General features: G+C 38.9%; 1 protein-coding gene across 1 annotated transcript in view; it reads right to left on the bottom strand.

The window, feature by feature from the left end:
* Positions 1-15,053: 15,053 nt before the first annotated feature.
* The window catches only part of MRPS9 (mitochondrial ribosomal protein S9), a 33,966-nt gene continuing 23,860 nt past the window's right edge, over positions 15,054-25,159 (bottom strand). The window contains exons 6-11 of the mRNA XM_054272139.1: positions 24,735-24,817; positions 22,033-22,108; positions 19,172-19,340; positions 17,659-17,767; positions 16,637-16,806; positions 15,054-15,261 (exon numbers count right to left, since the gene is read on the bottom strand). Coding sequence (XP_054128114.1) covers positions 15,170-15,261; positions 16,637-16,806; positions 17,659-17,767; positions 19,172-19,340; positions 22,033-22,108; positions 24,735-24,817 — 699 coding nt within the window. The 3' untranslated portion in view covers positions 15,054-15,169. The remainder of the gene's footprint in view (positions 15,262-16,636; positions 16,807-17,658; positions 17,768-19,171; positions 19,341-22,032; positions 22,109-24,734; positions 24,818-25,159) is intronic.

The following is a 25,159-nucleotide window of genomic DNA, read 5'->3' as shown; positions in this document are numbered from 1 at the left end:
GGCAGGTCTTGCACGTGTCCCTGAGGCACTGATTTCTCCTGAAGCTGGGGAAAAAAGGGGAAGAGAATTATGACTTTAAAATATTTGCCCAGTTAAGTACGTGGACAAAAAGGCTGCATGAATGGGGGACCTATATATAAAGTGTTTTGAGTTCCTCCCCAAGTACAGGAAAAAAGGAAGAGTAGATTTACTGTCTGTCAAAAATTAATTTTTGTCTTCTTGTGCTCAGTGCAGAAAATTTTTGTGTACCCTCCTTACCCGCTGGCTCTCACTGCCTTAGCCCTCCTGGCCCCCCAGCCACCTTGACTGATGTGCACTTCTCAGTTGGTAGATAAACTCAGCTGGGCTTCATATCTTCTCCTATGCTTGATATGAGGTAAAAACATCCTGACAGACCTCTGCTGGTCACCTGATGTTTGCCCAAAGCACATTAGTGGGTCCTGAAACAAAAGTCCTTCAAAATATCGAGGTCTGACTTTCATTTACTATATGATTAAAAAAAAAATTCAAGATGAGCTCCTGAGCTATAAAACACCTCATTTCTTTGTTTCAAACGTGTGTACTAGTATATATATATATATAAAATTATTATTATTGCGTGTGTTAAAATAAGAAATATTAGTTTTCTGTCACCATATGTGCTTCAACAGCCTGAATTTTTCTTCTTGTTCCACAGGAACTCAAGAAGTGCTTTAGACAGCTCCTGACCAAGACACAGTACAAGTGTTATCTTGTTTAGCTTTAATGATATTGCTGTGGGCAAGGTCAGATATTTCATATTGTTCTGTCAAGAAAAGAAAACTTATAAGCAATAAGATCTGAAAGGTTTCAGGCCTCCTGGGAATCCTCCCTGTAAAGATCACTAGAGCAGAGTCTCAACAGGAAGAGCAAAAAAAAATATGTAGCAAGAGAAAAAATGTTCCACAGAATAAATTTATATTTTCAATAATTTTTAAGACTTTAGAGTCAGAGGAATGTTTTTACAATTTCTACTGATCCTTCCACAGAAGGCTTCTCAACAGCACTTGAAAACCCAGAGGATTCTTCAACTTTACAAGTTCCTGATTTGTGCCATATATCCAAACAAAGTAATTCTTATTTGAACAACTCAGTTAAGTTTCTGGAAGTGAACTAAGTTCACTTAGTGAGATTTACAACTGAATCCCTCTACTGTGAGCCATGATTTCTGTACTTTTAGGGTTTCTGTTTGAGTTAGTTGCTCCCTTCTTTCCAAGGACAGAAACAAGCTCTGCTGAATCTTGGAAAGTCTACAGAAACTTTGCAGTTGCAGGCCATAGAAGTTTTCAGCTGGTGTCTTGTCCTTCTGCTGGAAGATGTCAGACAGAAACACACCTGTTAAAAACAACTGAAAAACAGCAAGAGATCTGCTACAATTTGTCCTGTATTTGTTACTACAAAGATTTCTCTCAGCTACTTCTCTATAACATCTTGCCAGACACAGTGAAGAACTGAAGAATACATTGAATGCCAAAACATAAAGCTGAACAGTTCTTGTCACAGTACATTATGATATGATGATAGTGCTTTTTCTGAATTGTTCCATTAGAAAAGCTATTCTAAGGTGGAAAAATCTGTGGTTAGCAGTCAAAATATTAGGAAGAATTCTTAGTAAATGACACCTTTAAAAGTCTACTAGAATAGCTATGGAGATTGCACACATATGGGAAAAAAAAAACCAAAACCAAACAGTTCCTGGGTTTGACTTAAAGATTCAATTTATGTTAGTGCTGTATAGCTGAACAGGAAAATATATACTTTTTAGAAATATTTATGGATTTGGACAATAATATACAGGGTTAAAGATAACTAATAAATTGAATCTGTAACTGAGGATACATGCTTATACTGAGAAATACAAGCAGGCCCCAACCTGATAATGAGAAGCTGTGGAAACAGCACTCCAACTTCAGTCATAGCCTGGAACCAGGACCTGAGACAAATGTTTTACTCTAGGTTACAAATGAGCACAGTCAATTTAAAAAACTCACAGCATCTCATGCCCATGAGGGGTTATTTGGGTGACTGGTTTTACAGATGCACAAGTCTCTGTTCCCTATTACCATAGCACCTGGCATTAAATTCAGAATCACAAATACAGAAGTTCAGAAGCAAAGAAAAATCAGGTCCCAAAACATTTCTCTACTACCTGCAGATAATCCCTCCTTTCTGGAGAAAGAAAAGCAAAGCTGTCCTGTGAGAGCCAGCACAAGATGTTTCTTGCTTGGAGAGGTACTGCAGGGTTGGATGCCAGGGAATCTACAGACACCATCCCTCTCCATCATTAATCCCTTGCAAGCTCTCATGGGCACTGCCAGGCTCAGGGTTAAGGTCTGGTCAGGAGCTTCAAGGGTGTGAAACACTGAGATTTGGAGACTGAACAGGGGGCTATCATGGCAGAGCACTGTCCCTCCTCTGTGGGATGTTTCTGGTCAGCCAGGGGGGCTGGTACCCTACCATTGACCCTCTTCATTCAGGGTATTTCAAGTGAGAGGAATGAATCAACCAGAATTAATTCTGGTTATTACTTAGGGTCTGGGTATTTTCCCCATTCAGCAAACCAGCACCCCGTGTATGTGTGAATTGATTACGGTATAAATGTTATATCTCAAATCTATAGTTACATAGACTATATCTTAACTATAGTCATGTTATATTTGTAGTGAATTGTGTTGAATTGCTTTGTAAATGTTAAAGTACTCAATGATTAAGAGCTGCTGCAACCTGTTGGATTTCTCGGCTGTTTAGATGGTCTGGGAAAAAGCCCAAAGATGGCCTTGGGCCCCCGGGTTCGAAAGGACGAGAGGAAGCTTCAGATTTGTTCTTGGTCTTGGTGTTTATTAATTGCTTATCTAAAAGATTTTCTCTTGGCCTGACAGAGTTCTGCTCAGCAGTCAGCCATGGGCACACACTGAAAGCCCCTGGGGCGGTCACCTATCTTTATACCCGGAGTTACGTATACAATATTTATCATTTTTCTCCAATACCCTCTACCCTTATTAACCAGTGTTCCCCTAGTAAGGTCCAATCCCGGAGTGCCAACTCCACCACAGAAGATGGAGGCTTAGAGGAAGAAGAAGAAGGAGAAGGGCACGCCCCAATCCCTCCATCTTGCCTCTCTAGACCCCCCTGTACAGGGATCTTAAACCCTGTATCTCACACTCCAATTAACTTGTCCCTTCACCATTCACCCCAGTGAAATCCTCCCGTCCTCATACTGATGTCATCTCCCATGTGGGATCAAAGTCCAGCCACCAGACATTTCTGGCAGCATTCCAGGACTCCCGAGCCCCCCAGGGGGGGTCTTGTTCACCCTGCACCCCAGTTCTGAGAGACTGAGATCCCACAGCAACCTTATCTTTGCACCCATATCCTTGGCATACTTTTGCATTCCTAGCTTCCATGTAAATAATTCCAAATTGCTTCTAACTTTATCATCCTGTGGATGCTTTAAATTGTCCAATAAGTAATAGAGTGAACCTTGCAATCAAAATTTGTAAGTCATAGTTTCTCAAATTCATTTAAACACTGCTTTTGCCAATACCTTTGACAGTGTTTCTTTAAGTGGCCAAATCATTCAATCATGACAAAAATTCACTGCAGTAAACTCAAACAGGCCCAGAGAAGGATTCCAAGCAAGACTTTCCACAGCTTTGCAATGAGTTTGCTGCTCATTTCTGAGCTGCTCAGAGGTGGTAACCAGCCCCAGCTGCCCCAATGGGGACCTGCCTCCCTTCCCTGCACTGACACTTTGAGGAAACCTGGCCAGGACCGCACCCAGGGAGCTCTGCTGGCCAGCTCCAGGGCCCTGGGGCTTGGAGGGGACTCCCACAGGGTCTGCTGGAGGAAAGCTTCTCCATGTACATAACTACATATGGGGCATGGGACATTTGGAAAGGATTTTCATCTACTTTGGGACATTCCTGCTAGCCCTCAAATCTTAAAAAGGTAGGTTTCAACTTTGGCTTAAATATGCACTATGTATTTTATCAATGCATGTACAACACATATATTATTTTTATTTGCTTTTATATATATATATGTATATGCACCTATATGTAACTATAGAATTGTCATTATTAATGACTGATTCCTACAGAGAAGCAAACTAGGCATCCTGTGGATGTCTCATATAAGTGTAACAAAGTTTTTCTAGATTTCGGGGGGGGGAAAAGGGGGAGAGGAGAGAAGAGGGAAGGAAAAGAGAAACTGCATGGTAACATTTTTGTTTGGGGGGATTGAAGGCATTTAAGGGACCTTTACAAAAATCACATATAAGAGACCTTTCGTTCATCTTGCAAATAGTACAAGAGCTTGCAGGAAATGATAATTATCTCCTACTACCACTTGCTGGTACACTATAAAATATTCTTTTAAAATATCTAATGCGTTGAGGTGTGTCAAGTAGCTTTTTCACCACATGATGTGTGATAAACAGGATATCTCTCGTAATCAGAAATCTAAAGCACGCGGGATGTAAAGTTTAAAAGAGCAGTGTTTTTCCTTAAATGAATGTAATCAATGTGCTTATTAGTTTGCTGCAGCAGAAGGAGGGAGTGGGTGGGTGTTTCAGAGTTGGCACATGTCTATTTGGCAACAGTGAATAGCCTGAGTGTTTATAGAGAGAGCTCTGTGGAATCCCTAGATTCTGCAGATTTTCTTACCAATTTTGTCTCAGATAATTAAGGATTTTAAATAATAAAAGAAAAAGTTAAAGAGGAAGTATGAGCTCCAGCTGGATCAAATAAAAAATAATAAAAAAGAAAGAAGGGTGTTTAAATTCTCAATATTGCCTTAAAACTAAAAATCAGCACTAAGGCACAATTTGGCTCTTAAAAGTAACTATGGAAAACTGGCACCTGCTTCCTCAACAGATCTCCTCCCTGGGTGTATCCAGAGATATATCTTCTTAAAGTAGTGATTTTAAAAAGTTTCTACAGCTGTTGGACCTGCAAGACACAACCCATAAATGGGACAGGATTGAGCTACAGATGTCCTGGTCCATACCTGGCTGAACTTCATCACTTCATTGACTCTGCAAGCAACAACCCCAATGTCTCAAAACCCCACCCTTCCCTACAAGTAAGGATAAAAGGTTACAGCAACCCTAAAATGAAAAAAAAAGCACGTTTGCATAAATGCAGGTGAGTTGCTCTCTGGTCATGCCAGGGAATAACTGTGGCAGACCCCAGCTGGACAAAGCTTCTCCTTCCTGCCTGAGGAGCAGGACAGCTGAGGCTCAGGCACAGCATCACCTGTGAGAGGAAACTTCTCACTGCAACAAACTGGCCATGGTGTTAGTGCCCCTTTCATGCACACCACGGACAACTCAGGCACCAGTGCTGACATCAGGGAGGAGGGGAAGACACAGAGAAAGGATCTAATTCAGTTTTGAGGAATGATACCCAAGCAGTTTTGAGGAATGCCATCCCAAGCAGCGGTCATTCATGGCATCTCCAACATTGCTAAGGGCAGCAGAAACAAAAGGTCTGACCTGGCCTCCTGCCTCACCTTTCCTCCTTTCTGTAGCTCAGCCTCTCATCCTAGAAACACAATTCTCTTTCATCTACAGCTCCAAAAAGCCATAGGCCAGTTTTGAGCATCAGCTAAAAGCTGTGTAGCCATTTAATGTTCAATAAGTTTTAAAAGCCAGCTGAACTGAGAACGCCTCGGGGGTCTTGTGTCAGGCTTGGAGCAGGTGGGGAGGTTGTGCTTCTCTTCTCTGAGAGCAGCACCTCTGGTGTCATCAGACACAAAGACTTAGCTCAGGACACAGCATGAGGGCTGCAGCAGAAGCTGCAGGCTGCCTGAGAGCAGCCATGAGGAGGGACAGACAGGACCAGGGTGACTGACACTAGCATGCTCATATCTGGATTCTCCTCTGAAAGCTTGGACACTGCAATGAGCCAAACAGATCTCCTGGGCCATTGCCTCTGTTCAGGCATCACCAGATGCCTGCAGCCCGTGGTCAGGCATTAAGCAATTTCTCCACAGTCACATACAAGCTCTGGAAAGGAGCAGGAGCTGAACAAAGTGCTTGCCCAGCATCATAACAACTTCCTAACTGCAACTTTATTCTGAATTGTTCTAGTCCTTATAGCTAAGTCATGACCATAGCAGAGTTGTCAAATTAGCTCAAGGAATAATTTATTTATTTAAATCCGAAAGAATTATGTATCTTCCCTAGTTCTAATAGATGTAAGTGTGTAATACCTGGATGCAAATGTGGGTTCATTTATACATCTATACAATACACTGATGAAACATTACTTTATTATTAGGTGTTAACTTTGGGTAGATCACAATCTGCTTCCTGCTTCTATTCTGACTAAAAGAGATGGATACTCTTGGACAATTTATTCTTTTGCCACTTATATTAAATTAAAAGCTAAGCCATACTAGCAGTAACTCAGAATAGGGAAAAACCTGTATATTGTAAAGATGTTGTATCTCATTTTGTCCAGTCAGTGACTAAACAAATTATATTATATTCAATAAAACAAAATATATTTCTTAAAATGCATACCTACGAGGTGCATTCTGCCTTTTTTTCTTTTTCAAATTTAATGTTGAAAAGTTACACTGAGCCACTAAACCATACAACACCAAGGCTATGTCTAATCTTAATTCACACATCACAGGTCTGTGCCAGACCCCCACAAGGGAGGTTCCTGCTATCATGAAGGCAGCTCATTCTCAAACATTGGTATCCTCCTCTTCCCCCCAAAAAGAAAGATCATGTGTTTTATACCCTCTCCAAGAGCCATGCTCATGCACTGGTATCAGATCCAATGTCCAATGCCAGTTTAAAGCAATCTCTGTTTTAAAGCCATTGCACTGAGCCCTCCCTGACTTAGAGGCATCCTCCCTCCTGGGGAAATGCTCTCAGGGATCCAGCAAGGGACCCCAAAAGGCACAGCAAGGCTTGCAGCTCTCTCATGGCATTCAGTGCTCAATGCCACATCAAAATGGGTGGTCACAGCTCCAGAGGCTTTGCCAGCTTCCAGAGTCTCACCAGACTCTTCTGATCAACAGCTGTAGAGCATGCAGGAGCCTCTTGGCTCAAGATATTTCTATCTGGTGTTTGCAGAGGGAGGAGAGACAAACCTCCACCTCATTCACTCTCCAGTGAACTGGAAAATCTGAAGGAGTGCAGCCCATAAACCACACTGTGCCACAGACATTGATAGGAATTCACCAGAGGGTTCTTAAATCCTTAAAAATGTAAGAACCTGGTGTAAGGGTTTCCACTGACTTCAGATCAGGTTCTGAGTGTAGCACACAGTGAGATATTATCCTTAGGCAAGTCCACAACAACACTCACCTGGAAGAGTCAGGGTGAGGAAAGAGGTGTTGAGCATCCTGAGCTGTGGGGTACATCCAAGGCCCCATCCCACACCCTCTCTCAGCACACACAGCATCTGGATTGAAGTCATTTTAAATCCTATCCTTCAAAGCACTTTCCCAACTATTCAGCTTTGCAGTGACCATTTTCTCATAAGATTTTGATTACCCCTACCATTTCCATGACCATCTATTATAAATAATGGCCATGCACAGAAGTGTGTAGGTGAAGCACATTAATTTTGATACTGCTCTGTGATGGGGGCATGCAAAGCTGCTTCTTTGGAAAGGTCCCTCCTCCCCTCCTATTTTGATTTTTCTGCTTCTATACTTGATGACTAGCAATAAAAATGGGTAAACAAAGATCCAAGGGAAATGAAACTACATCTGCAGAACATTCAGAGCCAAAATACACAAGGTGGATAATTTGCATGCTGTATGTAAAAAGTAGTTATGCAGCTTTCTTCCTACTCTTTACATCTCCATAAAACATAATAATAGATTTCTAATTATACATCCAAATAATAGGCAAGCTGCAAGATGCTGGGAGAAAATTAGAAAGGGGGAAAGAAACTAACCAAAGGTACAGATGTAACGAGGGTAGTGACATTTCTATAAAGACGCTTTAATGGTTGTTAAGTAGTCATTTTGAAACAGAAAAATTTTAAGTGTCCTAATAGGAGTTTTCATTTTCAAACAATTTGCTGTGCAGTTAAGTGATGTCAGACTACAAGCTGCAATCTACTACAATGACCAAAGAAGAGCTGTTTTCACACCCATCACAATATATAATTGATTCCTAAATTGGCTTTCTACAAAAGAAACCAATCAGATTTATGCCAAATTTAGGCAGTGGAGGAAGTCTTGACTTTTGATGTTAAACATCTGATAAACTTTATGCTAACATAACAAGCTACATTAAATGATAAGTTCCTTAACATAAAAATAAGCTCGCAGTGGATCATGAAACACAGCCAGTGTCCTCTTTTTATTGGCAAACAAAATCAGCTGCATTGCTGTATGGAAGGGGTACATCCTCTGCCCTGACACAATGGGGGAGTTTCAGCCAGCAGTTCCTCTCTCCCACAGTGAAACACTTCCCTGACTTTATCCTGCCAACCTGAGAGCAGCCCAGCTGCCAGGTGGGGGAGATCTGGAAGCCCATCCCTCACGAATGAAGGGTGATATCCCAAATAGCTGAAGCACTAGACACCATCACTGCATCAGTCAGTGCCACGGCTTCCACACTGAACAGCAATTCACCCCCTGAGGTGGCTCCTTTCCTAGAGCTTCTCCAGAATTCACCAGCAGGGCTGGCCTGGTGCTCCTGGAACTTCAGTTGCCCCTGACTCTCTGCAGCTGCTCTCTGCTGCTCTGTCTCCTGCCCAGGTTTGGTTTCACATTCTGGAGTACCTTCATGGGGCAGCTGCTCTGCACATTCCTGGTCTGAAGCAGGAGTCTTCCAGAGGGTGAAGTGCATGCTTTGCACTCAGCCCATCAGTATCAGCTCAATCAGCACACCTGGTGCAACCAGGTATCCCTGATGAATTAAGGCAGAGATCACACAGAAATCTGGCTGCTAGAGAAACAAAGAAGAAAATGTCTTTCTAGTGAAATTTTCTAGATATTGTTTTCCTTTCTCACTTTGCTTTAGTCAAATAAAATCATTAAGGGATCTTCACAACTTGAGTACAAATGAGTCTTTCAGCTTTGGAAGCATGACTTAGAGAAGAAAATCATCTGCCCTTTTGCTTAACCTCTGAAATTATAGAGAATTTAGAGGTAATACAGGGGGAGGAATCAGAATAGGTCTCAAAGTGACTTTCTCACAGGGAAGGAAACTCTTTGAGGGAAGCTGAATGTTAAACCTGTGTCAGCTCTCCTAGCAGAAGCAATAGCTACCAGAGATATCTCAGATGAAAGATGCAGGAGGTACCCCTGTAGCCTTGGCTCAAAAACACCCAAGAGATGCCAGCATGCATGTCAAGGTCTCACTAAAGAACATGCTTTTTAATTCCTAAGAATTTAATTGCAGCTGAGTGAGGAGAAAAGCAAATTCCTCACTACCTTGCAGGTGATGTAACCTGTGGGCAATAACAGCTCCTACACCTGTATTACATGAGCAGGGGCAGCCCTTGCTTCAGCATTGCTGGGGTCCTTCCCCACCAGGACACTCCAGCCTCAGTGAGCTCTTTCTGAGCTTCCCTTCCCTCTCACAGCAAACCCAGACACCAACACCCAAACCCAAACACACCAGCAGCATGCCTGAACTGCAACACACCCTGCAGCAGCTGCCTGGGCCTTTCCTCAGCTCTGCCCGAAGTTTATTACTGAGATGAGAGTGTCCAGCTCAGGTTGAGCATGACAGGTGACACGTAGCAGAAAGGTGTAAGATCCTGACAGCCCAGCTGCCCTATGGTTTTATTTGTGAGCTGAGCAAGGAGGATATTGTGCAACCAATTCCTTTTGCAATGAAGTTGAAGGAAGCAGATGTTTTGTCTCACACAGTCCTGTCAGTATTCATGTCACAGCCTTCTGGGGCATTGCTGCTCCTGCCCAAGAGCACTCTGAGGATTTTGCTAGCTCACCTCACACTTGCAGCAATGGGAATGCTGTGCTCAAACCAAGTATGAAGAATTTTGTAAGACAGACACACAAGGTCCTTTACAAAGCAATGATCACTTCTTTTTCTGTTACAGTCTGTAACAATATTCCTACCATTTTCTTGTTGGCAATGGATAATCTATACTCATTCTTGCTTTGTAAAACATTTTCCCCTAAAACCTCAGTTGATGTTATATGAATACAAGTTTAAAACAACAAAAATATATTGTTGATACCTCCACCAGTACAAAAGCCTTACAGCTGCCACTGCCCATATGCGATCTAGCACTCAAGGAATTAGGTACATATGGCCAAAGTTTTAGTGGTGCCACCAATCCAAATGCTGTAGGGCTACTCCAGGACTTAAAATAAGAACTGTACCAAGATATGTTGCAATTTTTTTTGTAATAAAAATTAGTGTTATCAATTTTTTCATAGCATTAAGTCAGTTACGGCAGTTACTAAGGTAAAGTATTACCAGGCCAGTAGAGAAGTGTCAGGACTGGTTCTGGAATCAAGGAGTTTGCTTTTGTTGACCTCAGAGGCAAATCAGCACTTTTAGAAAGATTCAACTATCTTGTACCTCCTGCTAATTATCTCTCAGTCTGAAGTTGCTTCTGTGATGTACTAGGCTGCTCAGGACATGTGACAAGCACACACTACTCTACATGCATCATTATTATGTCAGTATCATCAGCATCTGAATGTGGCATTTATTGAAATGATGAAGAAATAGTCAGGACACACCTTGAATGCCTCAAAGATTTAGTGTGTTGAAATACACTGTGCTGGGAGTGGAGCACTCAAGGTTTTCTTCCTTCCCTCAAACTGAGCAAGTCCCCAGTAGAGCAGCAGAGTATCCATCATAGCTGACGGGGTTGGTAACTAGGAGAGAAATGGCAGGTGGACTGGAACTGCCCACCAGACTTCAACATTTGGGTATTTAATACTGAGAACTAACAGTGAAGGTGATTTCTGACACAGTGGCTGAGGGCAGATACTAAGCACCATGAAATCTAGACCTATTACTGCCCATTTGTTTGCTTGCTTTGTTCTGCTCCCACACTGTTTATGTGGGCAGGTACACGGGCAGTGATTTATGTTTACTTGTTTGTCTGGACATTTAGTAAGATACCACAACTTATATCCACTGTGTGCTAGCACAGCATAAAAAAATGCTTTCAACTCCAGCCCATGAAATTTTATCCATATAAAATATCAGAGAATACTCAGAAAATTAATTCAAATATTTACAAGAATTTTATGAAACTGTATAGATAAAACACAGTTTCAATAATAAATCTCCCTCCCTCTAGCCTGGTTTCTGGCATTTTATTTAAATAATTATCTTTATTATGTTATGTATACATTTGGTATGAGATTTCTAAGGGTCAGTTTAGGTTGGACATAAGGCAGAAACTCTTTACAATGAGGGTGGTGAGATACTGGAACAGGTTGCTCCAAAAAGCCATGGCTGTCCATCCCTGGGAGTGTTTAAGGCTAGGTTGGATGGGGCTTTGAGCCAAGTGGAAAGTGTCCCTGACAATGACAGGGAGAGTAGACTTAGATGATCTTTGAAGGTCCCTTCAAGCAGAACCATCCCATCACTTTTGATGACTGGCACAATGCTACAGTATCATTTCCAGGTTTCAAAGAGCAGCTGGCATTTCTTAGCACAACGTACTAATAATTTGAAGGTATTACTTACACATTGAAATTAGATTGCTGAAATCTAGTATTAACTGGCACTTATTATTTCTCACTAAAACCTTTTCTCTTGTCATGAGAAAAAGAAGTCTTGGAAAGACAATTCGACTACACCCTTTTGAAAGCCAATACACATATTCTCATATTAACCTGTGGCTATGGAAGCAGCGCTCATGAGGAAGATTCCTCCTTTCCTCCCACTCATCCCACTCGCGGCTCCGCATTCTGTTGCGCACTGCGCCACCTCGTGGCGGCGCGGCAGCACTGCCCGCACCGGGCACAGCCCAGCTCCGCCCACAGAGCCAGCGAGCGGGACGAGCACACAGACAACTTCCATTTGCCTTACAGAAAATTTGGGCATCTTACAGCAAAACCATCAGTTTGGTGGAGAGGAACGAAAAACAAAAATTGTCTGGATGAATCAACATTGCCCAAAAAGCATGGAGGGCTTATTTCTTTTTGCCCACATTCAGAAAATATTTTAATGTTCAGGGTATAAGCATCTGTCACAGGAGAGTAAATTATGGAATCTTGCTTGTGAGATAGATTGGTCCACATTGCAAGTGTTCAAAACTGAGACCTAAGAAGCCTGGCTTGAACACAGAAGCCATGTGTTCAGGGCTGCTTCTCTCAATAACTTTGGAAATGCAATGGAGTAAGAGGAGCAGGAAGTTAAAATAGATTATTCAAATTGATGAATTGATTCTACTGCTATGCTGCTGTCATAAGCAACAATTAATAACCCTGATAAATTTGGTTCTCCCACATGCTTGTTCTAATGTCTGCAAATATGAGTGAAAAAATGCTAGTTTCACCTTTCCATCAGCTTTAACATTACAGATAATAGTAATCTTTCTTAATACAACAATTTAACTTCCTAGCTCCTAAATGTTGACATATTTTGCTGATGATTGAGAGGAACTTCCTACAAATGAAAAAACTGTACAATTCTGTTTTGTTTGTTTTCCTCTTTTAAAAATGCTTTTTGGCTCACTTTCAGATTTAGTTGAAAGCCTGAGCTGGTAGCTATTAAGCAAGTGACCTAGCTGCATAGGACTAACTAGTATTCCTAGAGACTTTCCTAAAAAGTAGTGCTAAATTCTGAAACTTTATCTCATTTTCTTTGCTCAGTTAAAACATCAAAGGCCATGGCTATACTTTTCTGAGAGGTAAAACACTAATAATTCCTTTAAAACATGATAAAAGGCTTTGCATTTTTTAAGCACTGATAGGCTGTTGCACTTGTAGCTTCTTGCCTAGTAATGAGGCAAGTAATGTGGTCAAACTGACCAATTCTCATTTGAGAAAATGATACAAATTCTACTATTTAATATTTTTCATTATTTTGTTCAGCTAGCACCTTCAATACCATGTGATTATGGTTATGTTCATTTCATCATGTGAGCACAGCAAAAGGATCCTTAGGTACCTGTGCCAGCACGGTTTTTATTAAAAATAAATGAATGTTTTTATTAAAAATCACAACTTCTACTGATACATGACATAGAGTTATTTTGTTACACACAAGCAATTCAGATTTAAATGTAAAGAAGTGCTAGTTAAGCCTTTCTGTATTTGCCTTAGTGTAGAATCTCTCATGTAAAATCCCCATTTGTTTTTCAAAGGGAGAGGGGAATTGCCTCAGCTGTTGAATTCAATTTAACCAGTCACAGAATCTTCTGCATTGGAAGAGACCTCTAAATTCAGAGTCTGACCATTTATCCAGCAGAGCCAAGTCCACCACTAAGCCATGTCCCCAAGTGCCACATCCCCATGTCTTATAAATACCTCCAGAGATGGAAACTCCACCACTTCTCTGGACAGTCTGATCCAGGGCTAGACAATCCTTTAGGTGATGAAAGTGGTCCTAATATCCAATCTAAACCTCCCCTGGCACAACTTTAGGCAGTTTCATCTCATTCTATCACTTGCTACTTTGGAAAAGAGGCCAACACCCAACTTACTACCACATCCTTTCAGGTAATTTTAGCCTCATGTATTTTGATAAAGATGTACCACCTTAGCAATGAGGAATCTTGTCCAAGTTTACAGAGTATTCTCATAGAGTAAAAGTTAAAAAGAAGCACAGGCTTTGGGAAGAGGAATCACAAATATGTCAGTCAAGAATGCATACCCAGTTTCTGACCTCCTCCGTTCTGCTCAGCTGGTGAGGTCTATTTATTTGTTTCCCCTCTGAATGATGCTTGGGAAAATAATGACTGTACACATCACTTATAGTTGCTTATCACCTGCAGTGACCTGCTGGCACCCTTTGTGACCTCTGAGGTGTGGCTTTTGGTATGACCTACAGCAAGTAAGAAGCAGAGCAGGTACTCTAGAGCTTAAAAAAATCTGGCTGGGAGAAAGAATTCCAAGTACTGACGTGTTCTAAATTAAAAGAAAGCTGGAAAGTGCCCTGTGTTAAAACCACTGAGTTGTGTTTTTCTGCTTTTCCTGGTGAGATAAACTTTATCTTCTTTTTTGCTGTGGTCCACTTCCTACAGGACAGATGAAGGATATGCTCTTCCTTGAAAGTATTTGACCTCTGTCCCAGGAAGGAAGTTGGCAATAAACCAAAACCTTAAGCTTTTGGGTGAGCACTGTAACCACTAATCTATTTTGGAAGGCTACAATTATAGACACGAGGTGGGCAGGACTGTCATCACCTCCTGCTTCTGATTTTAAAACAGAAAAGTTATGACTGTATTTGGCAAAGAGTCCAATGCTATCTTTGTGCATTAGCCATATTCAGAACACGCCTCCTTGAACAGGCCCCTTGAGATTTAAGGGGTGGAGAAGAGTGTTCTAAAAGACAACTTCAGCTTAATCCCTCCAGCTCTTTCTGCATTTGGGGGAAGAACAGAAAAACTGACTCCTCCAGAGGATGATTCAGAGAACCTAAATTTAGGTACTTGTTCTGAATCACTCCCTACTTAACCTGGGGAAGCATCCTGGAGACAACTGATTCCACAGGCAAAGGTTATCCTCTGTGACAGTTCCTCTCTCAACATCCTCTCAATTGTCAGTACTATTCTCACTGGCTTCTCAGCTCCACCACAATTTAGGCAGGAAGTTGTTGCTTATCCTCAGATACCTGCGAGCACAAAGGGAGGCACATTGAAGATGTCCAAATACCTGGTTAGGGGCTGCCTAATTTCAGAATTTAAACTGCCAAATCATTAAACAAATAAACTGATTTTTAGAAGCTATAATCCACCAACAGTTTCATAAATTGTTATCGACTTCATTGGAGTTAAGATGCAAAGTTGGCACTTGGCAACTATTTTAGATTTAGCATTCCATCAAATTGCACCATGATTTTCCACAATTTTAAATAAATTTAGAGTTGTTTGTTGCTCTTTAAACAGAAGACATAATAATTATAAAGGGGAAAAAAGTCTTTATTACTAAATATATTCATACAACACTTATAAATCATAAATCAGTATGTTTTGAAATTGTGGTAGCACTTTGTCACTCTTTAAATACTCAAGACTTATCGCTTTTTCCAGGTGAATTTCCGTCTGGGTCCCTCTTGACCAGGCTTTTTTCGTTCCTTCACACGTGGGTCAACTGTTAGTAATCCAGCTACAAAACACAGAAAAGCACCCATTTATTTACTGCTACCAGTTAATATTACAGGTATGCTATGTGTGAGCAAATAACTCTGACTTTCACTAACATAATTTGTATCATCCAGAGGGCTAAAGGTTCAGAACCACAAAACACTCCAAGGAGTGTCATCAGATCCTCTAACTTCTCTTTAGTAACTGAACTTCATTCATATTTTCCTTTACACATCACTAAAATAACCACTCATTGTTTCTTATCTACCCATATTGCTTAAGCCCTTAAAGCAGTGGTCTTCAAACTTTTTTGATCATGCAGTCCTAGCAGCATTTTTGAGCATATACTCCCAAATATATGTATTTATTTACTTATGAATTATATACAGCACATTCTTACAGAATCCCAAAGGATTAGTTGCACATTCCCTGTTCTGAAGACCACTGTTTTGTGGTACATTTATTTGTGAGTACAAATATATTTATATATATAAATATACTGAAAAGTATATTTGGCAATGTCCCAAACATGTTCACAATTACCTGATCTCAGTAAAGATACCAAACTCATTACCAAACTCAATGTTTATTTACAAGGGTTTTCCTAGCAAGTTATACTTGCCAGCGTTGAAAGGGTACAGTCAAAGAAACCTGTTGCAAAGCATGAATACAGCTTTTGTTTCATGGCTGGCAAATAGAGTGAAAAAATCACAGATGTTCTGCCACTAATACAAGCAGGTATTCTTGCTACTAGTCCAGAAAGAGCATAGTTAAAAGCTCACAGTTAATAACTTTGCATTTGCTGAAACGGCATAGGCATCTCATCACTGAGAAGCATCAAATCCTGCAGTTATCTAAATAAATCCTATCTTATCTAGGTAACTTGTACACACTAAATACTGCAAGAGAGGAAAGAAGCTCCCTCAGTTTGGCTTGTTGCATGCAGTATGTTGCTGATTACTCTCTTTTCAAAGCCAACCCTCTGGCATTTATGCTGGAGAAGAAAACTTTTTAAAACACGAAAAAGACACAACCAGCAAAGCAAAACAAACCACAATCTCGGTATCTTACAGCTCGCTAATGTCTGATCCAAATTTATTTAGTAGTGAATACAATTCATGTTTTGTGATTCTATGTTGAGGCAATATAAGCTGGTTAACAGACCTAAAAGAGGTCATGAACAGCTGGAAAAATGCTTGAGAAGTCATCCAATACATACAGAAATGATGCTTAGAAAAAAGTGAAAACAGTCTATAAATCAATGTACATCCCTTCCATACAATACACAAGGTTTCACTGGGATTATTTACTCAAATCTGATCCTTAATGATCCTTGTATTAATTCTGTTAATTACCAGAAACGCATTAAGAAACATTGAAATAATTTCAATTCCTACCTTGCCTCAGGAATTCCACCTCCTTTTCTGTCACAAAACTCCTCAAGGCTTTTGCAGAGGCTAAACGTATTGCTCCAGCCTGTGCAGATCTTCCTCCACCAGAGACTGTGCAAACCATATCATGTTTTCCAATTCTGCCAAGAAACTGGAAAGGGAACAACAACTGTTCCCTAAGGGAAAAAAAAAAAAAAAAAAAAAGAAGAAAAATTTAAAAATTCATGCGCATGAAGTTCTATGCTATGCACATTTCTTATCATTGTATATTAAAAAACATAGTTAACTTTTGGGCAGAGATCCAGAAAGACATTCATATCTCATCCAAATCAATAGGAAATTAGCAGATAGGAGCATATTCCAACTGCCAATGGTATGTACTTTTAAGATCAGTTTTACAACTAACTTTTATTCCACTGCTTCTCTAAGGAAGCCAAGATCCATCAGCTCTGGATATTGAAACTGAGCAACCTCTCCCTTTATTCTTGAGCTTAAAAACCACAATATGAAATAAAAATAAAAATCACATTAGGAATAGAAACTTTATGTCAGCCTAATGAGAAGTCTTCTCTATATCAGATAGTGCACATCCTCCAAAATCTGAAGCTTTATATGAAAAGCCTCACCTTGTCTGCTTCCACTGTGTTACTGTATACCAGAGTAATTACACATGCATGCAATTTGCAAATCTCTTGTGAAACACTTAGAAATGATAATGCTTATTATTAATTTTTAAAATAAATTTCAAGCCCTTTCTAAGGGGACTAAAATTTCAACTATTAGAACACTCTGTGCTCTTGCGTTTTGCATCCCTTCAGAAAAGGTGAGGCAAGGAGCACAGAGCAAGGTTTGTCTATCAGTAAACTCCTGAAAATTAGGAGGAAATGCAAGACACATTTTTATGAAACACACAGGTATACAGAGACAAGAACATAGACTCAATACAGCATCAAGGTGTAACTGTATGGCATTACTTTTGCTGGAATAATTTAATGACAGTAAAATACAGCATTTCATAGTGCTCTCACCTGTCCTGCAGCACTGGGAAGTAATGTAAAATGTCTATTCCATTCACTGTAATTTTTCCAGTCCCATTGTCATAAACTACTACAGTAGCTCTGGCAGTTTTTCTTTTACCTTAAAGGAATTAAACAAAATCTTTTATGAGGTTTCAATATTCTCCAGAACTTCAAGTGCCCAAGTAATTAAACAAATCTCATCACATTCATACAGTGCCAGCTGTTTGGTTTTACAGGCTGAGGTAAGAAAAAAAAATGCAAACAAAGGACAACTATCTTTCAATATATTTTAATCAATGTCTGTTAAGCAGGGGAGAAGTGTGTGTTGGGAAACCAACCTCCTTCAGCACAAAGGAAGCAATCATTTTGATAAAGGAATTATGAAACAAATAAGACATTCTTCTTCATTTTGGGGGTGATGGGGCACAAACAAGACTGGTTTTGTACTCATTAAACCTGGTGGCTTTTCTTAAATCACAGGGGTTGCATGCTCATCAAACTTCATTAACTACTGTTCTGAAGATACTACTGAAAACCAGCGCAAATTAAATCACAGTTTGCTGCTCTCACATCTTTGCTGTCATGTAATCCTGAAAACAACCCAGGTAAAGCAGCTCTCTAGCCATTCTGCCCCTCAAATTCTCTGTGGCCTTTGTTCTTATTATCATCTGCTGCCTGCTGCATAATACCCATAATCTCTAAGATTCCTCTCAAATGTACAGCATAAAGTGTGTGTACACATGCTTTGTCCAGAAAATCATCAGCCTTTTCTATACATGTTGTTGTCACATTTTTTTCCCTGCAATCACTCATATCCTATATCCTATATTGTTTCCAGCTGTGTGTCTCTCCAACGAAAACGTAACAGCCTGTGTTTAGAAGATACAGAGACCTTCATGGCTTTTGCCTAACATCCCCTCCATCTCAGTATGAATGATCAATATCCCATTGTCCATCTCTGTCCCATATTTAGAAATTTCCTCTTCACATTTTCCTAGGTGTTTGTAAATATCCAAATGCCTTGCAATTTATTCTTTGCATCTTCAAAGTTTCCCCTTGCTGGACTGCCTACAAAAATCATGATAAAGGTTACTCACTAGTCTAAGCATGCCATTTTTTTATTAAGCAACAACACTGTTACATCCATGGAACTATTCATGTTTGTTTGTGCAGTCCTCTACTCTTTATGTTCAGAAGTCAGCTCTGCCCAAAATTCAAAGTCCTTTTGTATCCTACACCCTGTAACCCAATGGGGTCCTCTCTACAAAGCTATCACTGTATAAAAATACATAGAAAAACCGCATGATAGGAGTCTGGGCCAAAAAACTGCACTTTCTGACCAGTCTCCATGTCTGAACTTGGTGCTCCATAACATCACTAACAGCTATACATGCAGTATACATATATATGAGCATATAAAATGAAGTAGTGACACTTTCAGCAGTGTTGCACATTATATAAAGAAAGCAGTGTGAAGGGGAAAAAAGTCTGCATCGTTACAAACCAATATGAAATGATTTACCTTCCCCAGTGCTGAAGGCCACTCCTCGCTCGTCATGCTGCAAGGGCTCAACAACCACCTTCTGCAACTGCACAGGAACTTCTTTGGAAAACTTCTGTATGTACTTCTCCTCGATGTCAGCACATGGCAATGTCGCCAATTTTTGCAAGAGTTGAATAAATCTTGAATACTATAAGACAACAAGACTTCATTAAAGTATGCAAGTGTAATTGCATTTGCGAAAACTTTCTATTTTTATTTAATGGATCTTTCCTACTTCACTTTTATTGATGATTTCTGACAAGATGACATTTTTGCACCTACATGCTGATTTAAGAACAGCAAGCAGTTGCATCATTTTCTGTGTGACTAAAGACATCTAGTTCTTTCCTCAGAAAACAGTTAAACTATACTCCAAAGCATAACCAACTCCTTTTTAATAAAGGATTACTGTATTAGAATGAAGTTCATCTCACTTGAAAAAAAGAAAGAAAAAACACTGGAGGGATGTCTTAATTATTTTATTATTGTCTTGTTAAAATAGGAAAAGATTTTTACTTGTTTTTTAGTAAGTCAGCATATTCCCTGATTTGGAAATAATTTTATTTCACTGAACTGAATCTCACAAATGATTGTATTTCATAACATATACAAAAAATGCCTATCTTTGGCTGTTCAAGCTGAGTTACTTTAATGTTTATGATTTCCTTTAAAACTGAACAATCAAGGTATTTAAAAATTCAAGAGATACTTGACTTAAAGGGCAACCTCTTGAAATAAATTATCCTTCGCTACTGTGTGGTTCTCCTTCCCCCTTATACCTCCCTCCAAAGTTCTTCAACATGTGATTAAAGAGTACACACCAGTGTGTTAACCCATTTGTACCAAAAGCTGGGATGTCCTGTTACCAAGTGTTACAGGCAGGAGCTCCAGACAGCTGTCACCAGATATAAAGTGGTATCGTACCATCAAAAAAAGATTTTTCATATAGATATCATAACTTGATTTTTGAAGTTTTTTTCACTTACAAGCAGTTATTACAAGTACTTGCTCTTTTCTCCTTTACCAGAGTTTTCTCTAGCATAAAATTACTACTTTTCTTGTAACTTAACAATAGTCCCTGAAAACTACTTTTACCTAACGATATGACACAGACTTGTGGTAAAGACTTTGAAGAGCAGAAATATGGAAATAAAAACATGTAGAAATTATAGATACTACTAGTTTTCTAGAAGTAGAAAACTTCCAACAGTTATCACTTGGAGAGTGCAAAAGGAAAAAAATCAATAGCTCTGAGTTTGTTTAATAATGTAAACACCACTGAAATTTTTCTTGCAGTGGCAAAAGGTAAGAATTTGAGCAGGAAAGACTGGCAGCTTACACTGAGACATTTCAAATTTATTTAAACAATACATTTTACTATAGACTCAGACTTTGTAGCCTTACATGGGAGAGGCCAGTACAGAGAAGTGTTTAGTGTAAGTTTTTGGTTGGTTGGGGTTTTTCTAAGTTTATTGCAATGTACTTTCACAGATGTAAAATGTACTCATGTACAGACTGTACTAAAACCAAGCAGTGAAGAACACCAAACTGTTTGGTTGTACAATTAGACCTGGCACTTGGAGAGGAAAAATAGCCATTCCAAATGTAGGAGCTACTGAAAATACTGAAATCTTAGTGGCTTCTTCTGCAAGTAAGGTAGAGAAAGTGTCCTGAGTATTATCAGGATGGAGAATTTGCAACAACTACTTCTAACTGATGCTTATGGACCACAATCTGCTGGAAACCTTTTTATAGCCCCCACAGACAAGCAAGCCATCACATGCCACTGCTCCAGATGACAACTGAGCAAAGGGGCATGTTTGCTGCTGTTATGCTATTTTTGCAAAGCTGTTGTTCACAGGACAAGATTGAGGAACACTGCTTCTAGGTGAGAAAACACTTGGAATGTTCAGACAAATAGAGTTACATTCCCTGGTACTGTCATATTTAAGCTTCCAAAAGCTGGCCACATAGATTGAACCTGCTGTGACAAAATCTAATGCTCTTCAGGGGACTGTAGAGAAAAGCTCTGAGTGAGAAAAAAGTGTATGACTATTAGGATGAATAGTCTTATACCCAGAGATAGATGGAAAGGATGACTCCAAACCTACAGAATGATACAGTTTGCAGACACTGAGGAAACTGCAAAACTCCTCCCTCCCACCATATTCATACCAAGGAAAATGTAACAGGAGATATCTGTATCAAACCACAGATCTATACAGCTTTTTGTCTTGTTTCTGTTATTTGATTTTGTAGTCAATCACTAAGAAAAAGGGCTCCTTATTTCTAGTAAGCCCTCTGTGATTTTTCTATCATTACCATGTCATCCTTAATATTAAATAACTCTGTGCAGGTTAGCTATTGTACAAATCCATTGCATTTCCCCGTGTTGAATATTTACCCCTTCTCTACAGTTCGTAACAGCAGTTCTAGCCCTGTTTATTTTTCATCTGTAACAACAATAAATGACTATTTCTATAATAAATTCTTATAACCCATTCCTGACCACATAATTAGATAACAAGGAACAAGTGCTCTAGGTCTCACAGTGTTGCCGGGAGAAAAACTAAATTATGGTAATAACAATGGAAAGTTCTTAAGAGTTCTGTATTGTGCTAGATAAAAAATGTCTACACATTTTTTATCACTTCAAGTCACTTCAAAACAACATGAATGTGACAAGGCTGTGAACATATACAGACTTCATCAGAAGACAGAAATCTCTTTTGAAGAGCACCTCCTTCTGCATAATACCTTTCCAGTGTCCAAAAAACACACCCAGAGTCCATATTTTTAAGACACAAGCCTCCTTAAGATTGGGAAGATTAATTACTTACATCATTATCTGACACTTTTTCTAACAACATTTCTTCCAATTCAATCTTAGTCAGCCATCTGCTGCCAGCCAGGTTTCTGTTTAAAATATCACATATATTCTTCTTTTAATTAACCATGCAATAGAGTTACATCACAAAAGACCACACATACAGTCAATCTTTGTTCAGAAATACATTTTTCATTACAAATGAATGCAGATCACATTCCTATAGTAAACATGAGAAGGCCTACATTAATTTTAAAAGATTTGCCTTTTGAAAGGTGTGGTAACTTCATGTATTGAATTAACCACTTGACCATTATGAGTATCAGCCATGCATTATTCATATTACTGAAGTCAGAGATTGAGTTAAAGTAATACTGTAATAGGAAGTGATCTTCCCCCCAGCTTACGACTTACTTTTAAAAGTCTGCTGCCAGGAAAAAATCGGCATACTAGCAGCACAGAGCAAAATCAAAGGCAGAATGTTAAAATCAAATTCTTTTGCCACTGGTCTTTACTTTTCTGATCAATATAAAGAGCAGCACTAGCAGTAAGCATAGTCAAAGTACTAACGTAGCAGTGACACCCTGTGTTCTATCTACTGTGTAATCTTGAGCTGCTCAGCACAGTGACTGCATTGATGGCAGCAAAAGCAGAAATTTCTAAGATAACAGCCTCATACAGGAGAGATGCTAAGGCAAAGAAAAACCTTGAAGTAGATCTTTGAAATATATATGATATGAAGTGACCAACTAAACAGCCATAAAAATACATACCAACATTACCAGGTAAATTTAAAGCAAATACGTAACTAGCTTCTTAAACTCCTTGGGTTTTTTAGAAACAGTGTTTTCAGCAGCATGAAGGAAGCTGTGATTCAGTAAAACATTCCTTCTGAAGGTGTTTTTAAGGAGTACTACTTCTCAAGCATGCATATTAATGCTTTTCTGAGTCAGGACGTGAGAAAGGATTATTTAGAAACAATGCAGATTTTAACAATGATTTTAAAACGCTTCCAATCCTGACCTAGTATATATAGGTATATACTTACATTTACATACTGTTACTTGCTACTTCCACTAAAGCGGGAAAAAATTTCTTGCACGTGAAAAGCTATAAACTTGAAGTAGTTCAGATCAGGTCCTAACCCTACAGTTAATATTACAGAATGGATTCACAATAGATTATTTTCTGGGAAAAAAACCCTAAACCAAACCCCTAACTCCATGCCTCTCAGACAAAAAAACCAGCCCTTCCCACTAACCCTATACCTATACTTAGGAGATAAATTATCCTATCCAGACTAATCTCAGAGGAAGTACCATATCCAGTGTGAAAAGTAAGTATCAAAAATTCTTTAAATACTCTGAGCTTTACAAACCTAACAGGGAAAAAACCTTTCATCTCTGACTAGCTTTAGGTCGTTTTTCACATCAGTAAATCCACTGGCTGAGCTCTGTGAAGAGTCAGGCTATTTTTCAGCAGCATGCAGCAAGAAACTAAATTCATTTGTTTTCTTGTCTGCTTGGAACCTAACACAAATCTATAATAAAACATTTTGTGGGTCACAGAATGCTATTTATATCATGAAGAAACATGAACTTCTGTTATTTAAGAAATTGAAATAATCTCAGCAAATTAATCCTTTCTCTTCCTAACATAAATAAAAAATGGCTGAAATGAAGAAGTGACAAACCAACACGATGTGCTCCTGGAGCAATGCATAAATCTGGCTAGAAAATACACAGCAAGAACAAAGATAAAAACAACTTGGGACTGGGAAAAATAACTATACAGTAAAGCAGTAAATGCCTAAACCAAAACTTCCTAGCTGCAGCCATTTCTTTTAAACGCTTGCTTAACTTAATTTTCTGATTTAAAATCCTTGCAAGAAATCTCAGAAAAAATCAAGACTACAGTCTAAGAGGAGCAAACAGCACCTAAAAGCATATCCTGATTGGATACACCTAGAAACCAACAAATGTAGATTTCCCATAGCTTCTGGTTGACATGGAGCTTTTCTGTCCAGTGGCTAACTAGATGAAGAGCTTGCTGTGCATACTAGGGAAGTTAAACAGAAAAAAACAGACACTAAATTCATTCACTAGTAGTGGTAATAATTAAAGAAATCCAGCCAAATGAGCTTTTCTAAAATTATTAGGTTTTGATGATTTCTGTTCAAAGCCATTAGAAGAAAAATAGTGAAATTAAGTATTTTGAGACTCTTAAATATAAATATTGGTAAGCTAAAATACTCAAGAACTGTAATTAAAGACTATTAAAGAGCTCAGCCTTAGATCTTGAGATTTTAAAAGCAGGCACAATGTAGTTGGTACTTTAAAAGCCCATGCTATTTTATAAAAAGTTTACCTCCTTTTTTCAAAATGCATTAATAAAAGACATAATTAGAAAAATTCATACAGAATATATGTTTTATATATATATATAAAACAATCATATATATGAATAGACATGTTTTATACAGAAGCATAGAATTCTGGATATTTTCTGTTTATTTTCAAATCACACTTCAGAACTTTTACAAAGCAAAGAAAAAAAAGCACAGAGAGAGTTTAAAGAGTAAGAGAAATAGATGGGATTTCTCTGCTCTAACATTGAGAAGTGAGTGCTCCACACATATCTGGTAAAACTTTTCAACATGAAATACCATACAAATATGGTAATTCATTCTAATATTCATTCTAATTGGAAGCTTACCTTTTTTCCTTCTGAAGAGGAAGGTCTTGAGCTGTCAGTTGGTCTTGGTGTTTCTGAACATTCAGAAATTTTTCATATGTTTCCTTAAATGCATATGGAAGAAGTATTCAAATAGATTTTTTTCATTTAATATTTAAATTTTGCTACTTAAAACACATGTTTAAATGGTTTTACTTTTCAAACACTTAAAATACAGAGGTCAGAAAAAAAGCAGAGCTCTGAAAAAAAAAATCATGTGCAGTTCAGAATGACTGATTTTGAATTCTGCAATTCTTGTCTTCTTACAAAAGCTTGTAAAAAAAAATCTCAGCTGTATACAGAAAGACAACTACATTTGTATAATGAATGCAACTCCAAAACATACTGCACAATAATTTCATCACTGTATTCACATTTTGGTTTGACTTCCTCAAAATACTGACAAG

The sequence above is a fragment of the Melozone crissalis genome, unplaced genomic scaffold (assembly GCF_028551555.1).
Source record: "Melozone crissalis strain CALT ecotype California unplaced genomic scaffold, PUWL_Pcris_2 ptg000013l_1, whole genome shotgun sequence".
Lineage (NCBI taxonomy): Eukaryota > Metazoa > Chordata > Aves > Passeriformes > Passerellidae > Melozone > Melozone crissalis.
Note: the sequence above shows the minus strand (reverse complement) of the source record. Positions and strands in the feature narration are given on the sequence as shown.